This window comes from Scyliorhinus torazame, chromosome 22 (assembly GCF_047496885.1).
Source record: "Scyliorhinus torazame isolate Kashiwa2021f chromosome 22, sScyTor2.1, whole genome shotgun sequence".
Lineage (NCBI taxonomy): Eukaryota > Metazoa > Chordata > Chondrichthyes > Carcharhiniformes > Scyliorhinidae > Scyliorhinus > Scyliorhinus torazame.
In genome coordinates, this window is record NC_092728.1 from 95,484,285 (window position 1) to 95,497,149 (window position 12,865).

The 12,865-nt window shown below is 41.9% G+C and overlaps 1 protein-coding gene across 2 annotated transcripts in view; it reads left to right on the forward strand.

Annotated features, from left to right (window-relative positions):
* The window catches only part of gpr107 (G protein-coupled receptor 107), a 132,079-nt gene that overhangs the window by 101,837 nt on the left and 17,377 nt on the right, over positions 1–12,865 (forward strand). The window contains exon 18 of one of the 2 annotated variants that reach the window (XM_072488664.1): positions 6,704–9,509. The exons of the other annotated variant lie outside the window; for it this stretch is intronic. Within the exon in view, the coding sequence (XP_072344765.1) occupies positions 6,704–6,797 (94 nt within the window). The 3' untranslated portion in view covers positions 6,798–9,509. Of the gene's footprint in view, positions 1–6,703; positions 9,510–12,865 lie in introns of those variants that run through there. 2 annotated transcript variants of the gene reach the window in all.

Genomic DNA, 12,865 nt, shown 5'->3' on the forward strand with positions numbered 1-12,865 from the left:
TGTAATACACGCTGTGGACGAATATGATAGACCAGGCATGAAACCCTTATACTGAAAGGTCTTGACACAATGCCATTTCTAGATATAACAAATGTTCTCATTGGAGCATGGTTGATATAATATTGCATGAAAACTGGGAATGCCACATTTAATATGCAATGTCCCCTGGAGCTATTGGCGTCACTTGGTGTGTTCATGTTACTTAAACAGTTGAATATTTTATACACCTTTCATTTTTCACAAATAGTTTTAGCTTGAGTTTCTGTAACCTTTCCTCAAACTCATTCTTTTACACTTGAACTCATTTGTGTCACTTTTGGTTTCACCCTTGTCATGTGAGAGTACCTTTAAGAAATGGGTGTTTATCAGTGATGTCAGAGAGTGGGTGGAGCTGGGCTGTCTGTCAGCTTTTTACTTTCGTTTTAGGCTGTTTGCTGCAGGGTGTGTTTTAGTTTCGTTTTCAGAGCTGGATAGCTGCAGTCACAGCCAGAAGGTCTATTAGAGTCTCTCTGTAATCTAAAGACTAAATCGATCCTGGTGATTTAAAACTAATAACAGTAGCGACTTTAACCTGATGTGCTTCTGTTTAAAGGTTTTTTTAAAAGTCTTCTGGATGTTAAAAGGACAGCTTACGGATTACTTGGTGTTGTGTTCTTTGGGGGTTGTATTTGAATTAATTATTGCTAAGATGTTCACTGTATGTTTTAAAAGGTTAACTTGAGTTCATAGAATAAACATTGTTTTGCTTAAAAAAAATACTTTTCCATTTTTGCTGTACCCGCACCTGTAGAGTGGGCCGTGTGCTCCCCATACCACAATCTGTTAAAAGTTGTGGGTCAGGTGAACTCCATGCTACACTTTGGGGTTCTCTATACCCTGGCCCATAACACCCTCCTCACGTGTATCACTTGCTAAAAAGTGTGTTCCCCACAGTTGTCTAATATTATCAGTGCATTCGAACTTGTGCATCATAAAGCTTCAGCCGACCTCAGTTGACTTATTACTTCACTGCTCTGGCTCCATGTATCCATTTTTCATTGCTGGACCACGTTGTGTTAATATTGGAAGGGGTATTCAATCCTAATAGCCTGCAATTTCCTGGTTCCGCAGCCTTGCATTTGCCGGTTACTCCAGTGATGTGCTGGGGAATCCCTCTAGGAAGTTCCCATGTCAGGATTTACCCGACAATTGCCCAGATGTGCTATCTTCTTCTGGACAATTGGGCTGGGCTGGAAACCCAAAATCGCTAACTTCTGATGATTCTGCCAGTTTTATCCTGATAGTTACTCTGAAAGAGCTAGAATGGAAAACAATTACTTCTAACTCCAGAGTGAGTATTTAAAGAATCCAGACCCAGCCTTGCATGGGACCCCCCCCCCCCCCCTCCTCCCAAATCACCACACACACACACACACACACACACACACACAACACCCCCCACGGGACCCACTACACCATTTACCTTTCATTTGTCCATTTAAACACCTACTTTAAGGCAGCTAGTGCCGAATAAAGGGGGCATTTCTTACCCCTCTGCGCCCCAGTTACTCCACGCTGGTGCAGCTGGGGTGTGCTTTGCTGCTCCTGCCTCACTCAGCCTGAGTGAGGAAGATTGGGGGGGGTTTAGAATCCCAGCGAGGGCAAATCCATCTAGAGTGACAATCCGCCAGAGATCACCACTCTGAGGAAGTTACAAGTCATTGTTTCTTGCTTGCTTCTGGAAGACTCCATGTTCTGTGATTTATAAACTTGGTTTACCAGTCAGCATTCAGCAGTTTTGAATTTGATTTACCCCTTGTGCAATTTCACAGCTGATTTAAGCCTTCCCACAAATCGTTCACTGCATTCTCCACCCTGTTTGCTCTTGCCATTTGAATGTTGTGCCTGCAAATTCCTGGAAAAGTCTGGAATTGACTTCTACACCCTGGTCTTCATGTAAATTAGAAATAACTTGGCTGCATACACCAACCTCACAATGCTCCATCAAGCAGCTGCTCCCTGTCTGTTACAACACCTTTTCTCAGGGACATTTCTATGTCCAAGTAAACTATATACTTGTTATCTGAAAGAAGTTCATGAGATTTTTCAATTAGAGCCCTTCGAAGTTGAGGTTTTATATGAAGCTATTTCTACACTGGTCCTTTTCCGGTCAATGTCATACAACTGTTTTGTTAGCCTATCTGTTATTCATTTTGGCTCTGTGATTGCCTGCATCAGATCCCTCCCCCCCCTCTCTCTCTCTCTCTCTCTCTCTCTCTTTCCCCCCCCCCCCCCCCCCCAACCCCTGTAATTTTTAAACTTGATTTCGATCCAATCCTACGAAACCTCATCATTTGCGAGACGTCTCTTATCTTGGATTTCACTGCTACTCTGCATCCCTGTTTAAATGGAAAAGCAAGGAATATTATTTAGCCTGTCCCTGAAAGAAACTACCCTCCCAGTGATAGATTCTGCGATTCTAATGGGCCCAGGGCAGCTGTCGTCTGCTGAGTGAGGTGTCCATCCGGAAAATTCAAAGAAACTCAACAATTTGACCGAGTCCTCGAGGGCGGAGGATGTTCAAATGTATTGCATCAAAATTCAATCCATACATGTGAACTGTAGCCAGCTAACAGTACACAAAAGCGGTGCACGAACCTGATGAATGTGATGTTTCTGTGAATCTGCATTTCTTTCCACCTCCCTCGCCAAAACAAGGCAGCTTGTTGCCAAAAGAAATCAAAACTGTTCAGGTTTCAACATAGTGAAATGTTGCTGTTAACATGTCAGCAGCAGTTTTTAATCACTTATTGCACTTCATTCCACAAGGAGTGCACTGGCGGACATGCGATGTCTGTGCTCTGGCGATGCACTGTCACATTTGTGCCGGGAGGGAAACATTGCTCAGGGTGCAAAGAATTGTTGTGCAGTTTAATTTTGCATTGTTTCACTGTTAATGTGTACATAGGACATAGAAATGCCCTGCCATGATTCCCTCTGATGGGGTGCAAGCTCCGCATGCCACCATATTTTAATTTTAATGAAGTAATGTAGTTAATATAATTGTCTCTCTTATTGAGCAGAGCAGAAATGTCAAGCATTAGGTGAGTTGCAGTTATTTGCTGGAGTGTGAATCGTCTTCAATCCGCCTGTTGTGCAAATCTTTATTATGTAAATGACTTGGGGCTCATGCTGTTACCTTCCCTGGTTTAAAAACAGAATTGCTGAAAAAAACACAGCAGGCCCGACAAAATCTGAAAGAGGAAAAACAAGTTAAATGCTATGGTTCAAAATTCTTCATTTTCCAGTTTTAATTTGGAAAAGCAGTATTTGCAGCTTTAACGCACTCTGGTTGCCTGCTGTTTCATCTTTTTTGCGAGTACTTTTCTCTGTAGTGTACCGATTGTCCCTAGGTCAAAGAGGGCAAAGGTCTGCTGCCAGGATTGTGGCACCGTAGTGGACTAATCACAAGGACGCATCTCCAGTGAGTAACTCACCTCCTGGCTTCCCAAAGCCCATCTGCCATCAACAAGGTCAGGAGTGTGATGGAATATTCTCCCCTTGTCTGGTTGAGTGCAGTTCGAACCACGCTCGAGAAGGTATCCACCATTCAGAACAAAGCAACCTGTTGCTTGGCACCCTATCCAGAACATTCACTCCTTCCACTACCGGCGCACAGTGGCAGCCGTGTGTACCATGTGCAAGATGCACTGCAGGAACTCACCAAGATTCCTTAGGCAGCACCTTCCAAACCCACGACCTCAACCATCTAGAAGGTCAAGGGCAGCAGTTGCATGGGAACCCCACCATCTGGAGGTTCCCCTCCAAATCACACACCATCCTGACTTGGAAATATATCATCGTTCCTTCACTGTCGCTGGTTCAAAATCCTGGAACCCCCTCTGTAACACACCACATAGGCTGCAATTGTTCCAGAAGGCAACTCACCACCTCCTCAAGGCAATTAATGCTGGCCTAGCAAAGCCTTGAATGCATTTTAAATAATTAACCCTGAAATCTGCAGGGATTGTTTGCCCCATAAATGTCGATGGGCCATTATCTCATTGGGCGTGCAGCCTGTGCTCCTCCATCAAAAAACTTGGGAAAATGGCAATAAAATGCACTTTTCAAGATTATTACATCTGGACCAATGGTAAAGGAAATGAGACCAACCATTTTTCAACCAGTTCAAAACTAGTAGAGAAACATTTTTGATCTCTGGGGAACCACAGATTTTAGACAATGACAGCTTGCATTTATATAGCATCTATAATATAGCCAAACATCCCAAATAGGACAACACTTGACATTGAGCTACATATGGAGCTGGGAGGATAGATGATCAAAAGTTTGGCCCGAGCCGACGACCTCCACCCTTCTACCTGGAAATTGCCGGAAGCTGAACCCAACCATTTTCAGATGAGCTGAGGCATGGGAAGAGTCTGGTGATGATACAAGGTAGACGGAGAGGGTCTTGGTGATGGAGCAGTTATGTAATTCCAAACTCACCTCAGGGCCAAATGCAACACCAAAGTTGCAAACAGCCTTGTTCACTCTCTCAGTTTCCAAGGAGAGGGATAGAGTCCATAGGTTTGGAACAGACTTTGTGGTGGGAACCAAGGCGATGGCTTTGGTCTTCCAATATTTAGTTGGAGGAAGTTTCTGCTCATCCAGTATTGAATGTCAGCTAAGCTGTGTAACAGGTTAGAGACAACCAATCTATGGTCTTCATCCCATATTTGATTAGGTACCTCACAAAAGGCTACTTAATAAGATGGTGTTGTGGGTAGTATATTAGCATGGATAGTGGTTTGGCTAACTGATAGAAGACAGAGAATTGGGATAAAAGGGGAATTTTCAGGATGGCAACCTGTAACTAGTGACGTGCTACAGGGATCAGTGCTGGGGCCACAGTTATTTACAATATATATTGACTTGGATGAGAGACGTGAATGTACTATTGCCAATTTTGTGGATGACACAAAAAATAGGTGGGAAGGCAAGTGGTGAGAATGACAAGAGTGTACAGATGGATACAGACAGGTTAAGTGAGTGGGCAAAAACTTGGTAGATGGAATATAATGTCGGAAAATGTGAAGTTATGCACTTTGGTAGGAAGAATAAAGGAGCTGAATATTATTTAAATGGAAAAAGACTGCAGAAAACTGCAGCACAGGAATTTGGGGGTCCTCGAGCATAAATCACAAAAAGCTAGCATTCAAGTTCAGCATGTAATGGGGAAGGCAAATGGAATGTTGGCTATTATTTCAAAGGGAATGGAGTATAAAGAACAAGGAAGTCTCGCTAAAGCTATACAAGGCTCGAGTTACACCGTACCTGGAATACTGTGAACAGTTTTAGAACATAGAACATAGAACAATACAGCGCAGTACAGGCCCTTCGGCCCACGATGTTGCACCGAAACAAAAGCCATCCAACCTACACTATGCCATTATCATCCATATGCTTATCCAATAAACTTTTAAATGCCCTCAATGTTGGCGAGTTCACTACCTGTTATATTGTCACCCTTTGTGCACAGATTTTTGGTCCCCTTATCTTAGGAAACATACACTGACATGAGAGAGAGTCCAGAAATGGTTCACTAGGTTGATCCTGGGTATGGAGGAATTTTCTTCAGAGGGGAGGCGACTAGGTTTGGCCTGTAATCATTGAGTTTAGACGAATGAGGGGTGACCTTATTGAGGCATTTAGAATTCTCAGGAGGTTTAATAGGGTAGATGCTGAGAAGTTGTTTCCCCTTGTGGGAGAGTCCAGGACCAGAGGGTATAATCTCAGAGTGGAGGGTCGCCCATTTTAAGGCAGAGATGAGGAGGAATTTCTTCTCTGAAAAGTTAGTAAATTTGTGGAATTCTTTACCGCAGAGGGCGGTAGAGGCTGGGTCGTTGAGTAGGTTCAAGGCTGAGATATGTTAAGATTTTAATTTGGTGAGGTAACTTAATGTTTATCTGTACAAAATTAAAAGCACTACTATGACTGGAAATCTGAAATTAAAAAAAGAAATTCATAGTAGCTGATCAGCACCTGAGAAAGATGGGTCAATGCTTCAAGTGTATCCTGCCATCAGTACTGGCATTTGAAACATTTTCTCATGGATTTTGTCTGCTATTTGTTTGTAGCAGTTTTTCTCTTCTGCAATAGTAGCAAGTATGATCTGGTTTCTCATTAGTTGTACTTGGAGTTGTTGATATATTAATTCACAGATTATAAAACAATACTCGGCAAAGTTGCAAGTATCAGACATTGCCATCTGCTTGTCTTGGCGTCTTGTTCGCTTATTTTTATATATTAAGAGCTCAGTTACAAATCCTAAGCATGTGATATTATTTTGTCTCAGCAATTCTTACTCAATGAAGCAAAAAAAAACTTGCTTTTTGGTCATACAAGAAATCTTTGAAAAGGAATGTCTTCAGTTAACTTTTACCTGTTGAGGGCAAAAACATTTCTAATTTAATAAATATTTTGAAATTGTGAAGGGAGGCCTAAATTTGTCCAAGTAAATTGGTTACTGCAGTTTTAATGTGATCATACTGAGTGATGAGTTCTGCGGGGAGAAAATTACATTTTAATGCTAATGTGGCAGTTGACTATTACATTCCCACAAATAATTATTATTATGACAGGTATGGAGGTGTTGATTAACTGTTTATAATTTTAAAAATAAATTTAGAATACCCAATTCATTTTTTTTCCCCCAATTTAGTGTGACCAATCCACCTACCCTGCACATCTTTGGGTTGTGGGGGCGAAACTCACACAAACACGAGGAGAATGTGCAAACTCCACACGGACAGTGATCCAGAGCCGGGAACGAACCTGGGACCTCGGTGTCGTGAGGCCACAGCGCTAACCACTGCGCCACCGTGCTGCCTATTGTTTGTAATCTAATTAATCCATTAAGTAATTAGTAATTACTGGATCTGACATTCAGCCTGTCCGTTTCAGCATGCCATTATATACAGCTATGTATGACTTGGTAATTCAGATACTGCCCTGCCACAGGTGAGATTGTTGACCTTATTTCCAGAACAGATCATTTAAATGGGTTTGTATTTTTTAATCCATTGCCTAGGTATCTTGCATTGGTATTAACTGGACATGAAGGAAGTGACAGAAATGAGTTTGGACCCATTTAAAATGGTTTGACACATCCCTGTGCAAAATTGAAGCAGAGTGTTACAAAGGGAGATGGGGCCCGTTTTATTACAGTAGAGCCATGTTTGATACGGCACCAGTCCTGGTGGAATTTGTGGTGCACCTGTCCACTCAGTGAAATGTGCCTGCACTGTCGATTTGGTGGAAGTTTCCAACAGAAGCTGGGGTCTGTTCCCAGAGTAAGAATGGAAAGCTGTTGGGGAGGTTTCCTAACTTCTCGGAGCACTGGCTGAAGATTCGACTAAGCCCAGAGAAGTCAATAGCTTGCCCTGTTGCCCGTTGATACTGCATTGACAAAGATGAAGCAGTTTGGGGGGGAAATTAGATACAAATACATGAAAAGAAAGAGGTGGCGTCTTTCCATCAGATTGTTGTCTGCATTATTCCATGGATTTGTTACGGGGTTGCCAGGTGGGGAAGAGTTGAAGGAGGTTGGTGAGAAAATGTGGGATGTGTTGATCGCCATATGGTGCTTTTAATAGCAACAGTGCAACATGAGTTGAGACTTAACAGTTTTCATTCCTGTGTGAAATGTGCATTGGGGAATGCAATAATAACATTTAATAAATGTGGAGCTCAAATTAAGAGTGTGGAACATAATGGTAATAATCATAATAGAATTGCCAGAAGTGAAAACTTATGAACAACGGTAGAGTGATATGGAGTTGAAATGACTGTTAATTTCAATATGAAAGAGACAGTTGAATCAGCAAGCTGCATTGTCTTAGGCCCCTCCTACAAACTAGGTCCAGCGACTATTAACGGCTGAGGCATCCAGGTTCACCAGTTTTGGGGAAGAATGGTGGGCAGCCAAAACTGGTGATCCTAGATGCCTCAGCCTTTAACATTGATCTGTGCTTTGTAGAAAATTGCTACTGTTAGGAAGTTGCATTGTCATTCCAAAACTTGTTTCTAATGTGTGTTCATCTGGGGTACGTTGTCCATGCTAGAAGAGTTAAAAAGCAAATTACTCCAGTAACATTCTCTAGTTTGTGTTTTTATTGCAATGTATTGTAATTTATTTGTATTAGTACGGAAAGTAGGACAAATCCTAATCCAGTTTTTCTCCTGTCAAACGGGGGCTTTCAAAACACAGAGGTTTGCTGAATGCCCTTACAGTGTCGGTGATTTACCAGAGCAACTTCACCATGTTAAATATTTACCTGCAGTACCCGTTATTAATATAGTGACGTCTTGGGGCAGATGATCAATAGTTTGGTTATCAAGATAGGTTTTAACATATGTCTTTGAGAAGGAGTTGGAGTGGCAAAGATGTTTCGAACGCAAGTCTCAGAGTTTAGGTTCCAGGCAACTGAAAGAGCAGCCATCAATGGTCGAGCAAGTAAAATTAGCAAAGCGCAAAGAGACCAGAATTATTTTTGAGAATTATGGGGCTGGAGTAGATTAGAGATAGGAAACAAGGATCAGAATTTTAAAGATGTTGCTTAACTAAGAGCCAATGTAGGTTATAGAGACGGGTGATGCATGAACCGACCTTGATGTGAGTTAGGACAAGGACAGCAGAGTTTAATATGACCTCCAGTTTATGGAGTTTAGAATGTGGGAGGCCTGCCAGGAGTGTGTTGGAATCAAGTCAGGGAGTAACGGAGGCATGGGATGAGGATTTCAGCGAAAGGTGAGTTGAGGTGGGGTGGAGTTGTACAACGCTATGGAGGTGGAAATAAGCGGTCTCAGTGATGGCACTGTCGTCTAAGTTCATCTCAGGCTCAAATGGTGGACCATGGTCTGGCCCCCAATCTGGTTCTTCCTTGGACAGTTAATGGCAGAGGAATGGAACTAATGGCCAGTAGACAGTGTATGTGCTGGGGATCGAAGACCATGGCTTTAATCGTCACAATATTTGATTGGTCGAAATTACTGAGTATTCAATACCGAATGCCAGATAAGCAATCTGATAATTTTGAGACAGAGGAGGGGCTGAGAGAAGTAGAGCTGGATGTTGTGGAAAGCTTAAATGTCAAGTTATTCTATTAAATAAATCATCATAACATCACATTCTGGTCCACCTTGTACGCATTTCTGGTTTGCCCCATTCAACTTACCGTCTCACATTTCTGTCGACTTTATCCTCTAGTATAAATTCCAATGATCACGTTTCTAATTAATTTTGCCTGTCGCGTCATAATCATAAAATGTGATCCACTTGGTGGCTCACTACAAAAGGTTAAGAACTTGGATCTTGTGTTGTCAGTACCTCAGTTCTTATTTCAAGTTCTAAATCGATCTCACTTTTTTCTCACTGTTACCTAGTATTATTTTGTTGTGCGTTATTTCAGGATCCAGCCTTCTCTGTTACTGTCAATATTAAAAATAAAATGAGCTGTTTTACTGTTCTTTCTTTGAGCCACAATAATCATTCTCTCTACCTACACCCTTGCTTTACCTGTCAATGACTCAAAAAGAATTTGGGAGGAATACCAGAGGAAGGAAATGCAGGAAAATATTTGGGGAAAATACGTTTTCGAGCAAATAAACAAATTTTGTTGTTCCCTGTCGTGTTCTCCGAGAGTATTTTCTTTGCTGCAGTCACCAACACCTGAGTGCAGGTGTGAATCACCATCGATACCATGGTAACCCTAAAATGTGGCTGCACTGTAAACCGTGGAGTAAGCAAATTCCTCACTTGTCTGTGTTTGATATCCCTTTTCCCCTGCCACCATTAACTATTTCCATTCCCCACTCCTACTAACCAACACCCTCTTGTTATAAATACCTAGCTCATTGCAATATTTTCGAGGTAATGTTTAGTTCTAGGAAGAGGAAAGACTTGACTCTAGAAAATAGGATACATGCAACTAAAGTATCTTGAATACAATCACACGTAAAAGATTGGGACCATGTTGACTTGAGAGGTTAACAGCTGGCAAGGAGCGATCACAAAATAGCTAGTGGACCTGTCTAGCTGGAGAATTGGAGGTGAGGTGTCTACACTACTTGCAAAGAAATGCAGTCCAGGAAGTTATTTTGTTTTGGGAATTAAAGCAGCAATTAATTTAAAAGCATTCAGTGAAGGCTGTGTTGCCTTGGAAACAGGTGGAGCTTAAGATTCTAGGGTTTCATTTTTCTGTGTGTTTGCTGGCGGGAGAATGCTCTGCAGCAAGAGGTTCAAGACAGCAGAAGTATTGCTGCAAGTTGTCGGTGTAGTTAGAGCTTAGGAGAAGTTTTGGGGAGCTAAGAAGGTAGCAGAAGGTTACTGACTCCATGCTTGAAAGGGTTAAGACTCATAAGAAGTTCTGGGAACCATTCATAGCTTGGTGTAGCTAAGGAGATTGGAACTTGGTAAAATCCAGGTGCAGTGAAACTAACCAGATATTAAAGAGCTGAAACTGCACCAATAATTAGAGACTGGAAATCCAGGGAATGGTGTCTCACGAGATGAGATTGAAACCCTGGGAGGTGTGCAGTCATTGGGGCAGTCTGAATTAGAGCAGCTTGGAGGAAATTCAGAGGCTTGATCTCCTAAAGTGAAAAGCTTGGAGTCCTACGTGAGAGAGACTGTTTCAATGAGATTGGTTGACTCCATGTTTACATATAAATCCATGGGCTCTGTCTTGGTCACATTTACTATTTATTTTTTACAGTCTGATGTGTTTGACCAGTTTGCATAATCATAATGCCAACCCCCAACAAAACAGGTAATTTTTGATGGACACATTGCCTGCAAATTGATTTCCAATTCTCACCCTTTCTCCTCTTTTCCCTCTTCTACCACCATATTCCTTCCTCCACTTCCGTCTACTCCCCTCATCCTGCTCCCTCAGCACTTTCATAATTCCTATAAATCTATTATATCTCCCATTGTGTACCTCCTCATAGGGTTATGGAGTTCTTCATATTGTATTCCCTCCTGATAATTGCTTTCAGTGTTAGATGTTAATGTCATAAACCCCTCCCAAGGCTTGTCCCAGTAGCATTAAAATTTAACACCGAGCCAAAGAAGGAGACATTAGATAGAACAAGTGACCAAATACTTGGTTGATGAGATGGGTTTTAAACTAAGCAGAGAGCGAGGGAGAGAGAACGCAAGGTACAGATGTTCATGGTGAAAATTGCCGGATTCTACTGTGACATCTGTACCTTGTCTCCTTAGCAACAGTGCTTGCTGTCCTCTCTCTGGAGATACATTTCCGTGCTTTTATGTATGTCAGTTTATTCAATATGATTTTTAAATTAAATGCCTGAGCACAGTACAGACCAGTTAAAAAGAATTTTGACAAATAAGCTAAGGTTAAAGCAGCACTGTGCGGTATTAAATCTGCCCACGGGTACTTTCAAAATAGATTAAAATTTTATGGAATATCTTTTCTTTAAATATTCAAGAGTAAAATAAGGCTGTTGGTTAATCGTTGTGCCAGCTTGGCCAGTGTGGGCTGCAGAGTGCCCTTTCACCCGGAAGTCTCAGTTTAAGAGAATGCCTGCACACAGCGATATCTGCCAGAGCTAGAAGCTCCTCAGCTAAGTTGCCTCAGTGTTTGATTTGAAGCAGAGTTGCAGGAGATAACTCTGTCTCCCCGCCAAAGGGCGGGAGATTAAAAGGAAGCATAATACTTACTTTCACTCCCGTTCAAGAGATTGAATGACTTGTTTCCAAGTCACGCTGCAGCGACCAAGCTAAAGAACTCCTAAATTTACCTACACTGTGGTAGGTGTTCCTGACTGATTTCAGCCAGCGTTCTGATGTGGATGCTGCAGTTGCTCTCAGTACTGTAGTTTGAAAGATAAAATTGGTAAAGGTTCTGTTCCTCATGGTACAATGACCTCTACGTCTATCTGTGTGAGGGCCAGAACTTGTTCAAATGTAGAAAATGCTTTGTGATCATGATAGATCGATAGACTCACTACCCATCTAGAGCCACATAATCACCTAGAAGAGGCAATAAAACCGAATAAAAACTCAAACCGGAAGAGGGGGAACGCAGTTCGGCATGCAGTGAAATGTGTTCGCCACACAGTCATTAAGCTGTCCCAAAGATCCACTGTTCTCTGGGAAAAGAAAAAACTTTCTGACATCCAATCTAGTTTGGCCCCTATGTGACTTGTAAGCATGACCTACTCCAGTCAGTTGAAATGATTTATCCACATAAACATAACCTAGTCACTTGCTAATTTTATGGACCTATGATCAAATTGCCCAAGTCTGCACTTCTCTAATACATATAGACCCAGTTCCTTAAACCTATCTGGGTGGCTGAGGTGTTTTAAACTGGGAGTCAATCTTGTAGCTACAATCTTTGTATCATTTCCAAAGCCTCAATATCCCATGCCCTAAAAGGGGACTGAATCTGGGCACAATTTTAAATGAAGCCTAACCCAAGTCTTTTAATGGCATGTTTTGTTTTGTAGTGTATTATCCTATGAATATAGGTTAATACCCTAAGAGCTTTGAAAAGAGTTTTACTCCATTGGTATTATCCAGCCCGCACAGTAGTTAGTGGGTGGAGGGAGCAGTAAATTCTCAACATGCAAATTGTGATTCTTTTTTTCCCCCTTTTTTCTTCCACTTGTGGAGAATAATAAGGAAAATTGCATGATGACTCTGGACAGTCCTCATTTCCTACCCAAATTTTCTGCCAGAAATAGACTTGAGCTACAGACTGTGACAAGCCTTGCAAGTCCGAAATCCGGGGAGTGCTGTGGAGTGATTGTGAACCGTTCTTGTGATTTGTAGGGCACGCCTATATGGAGCTGA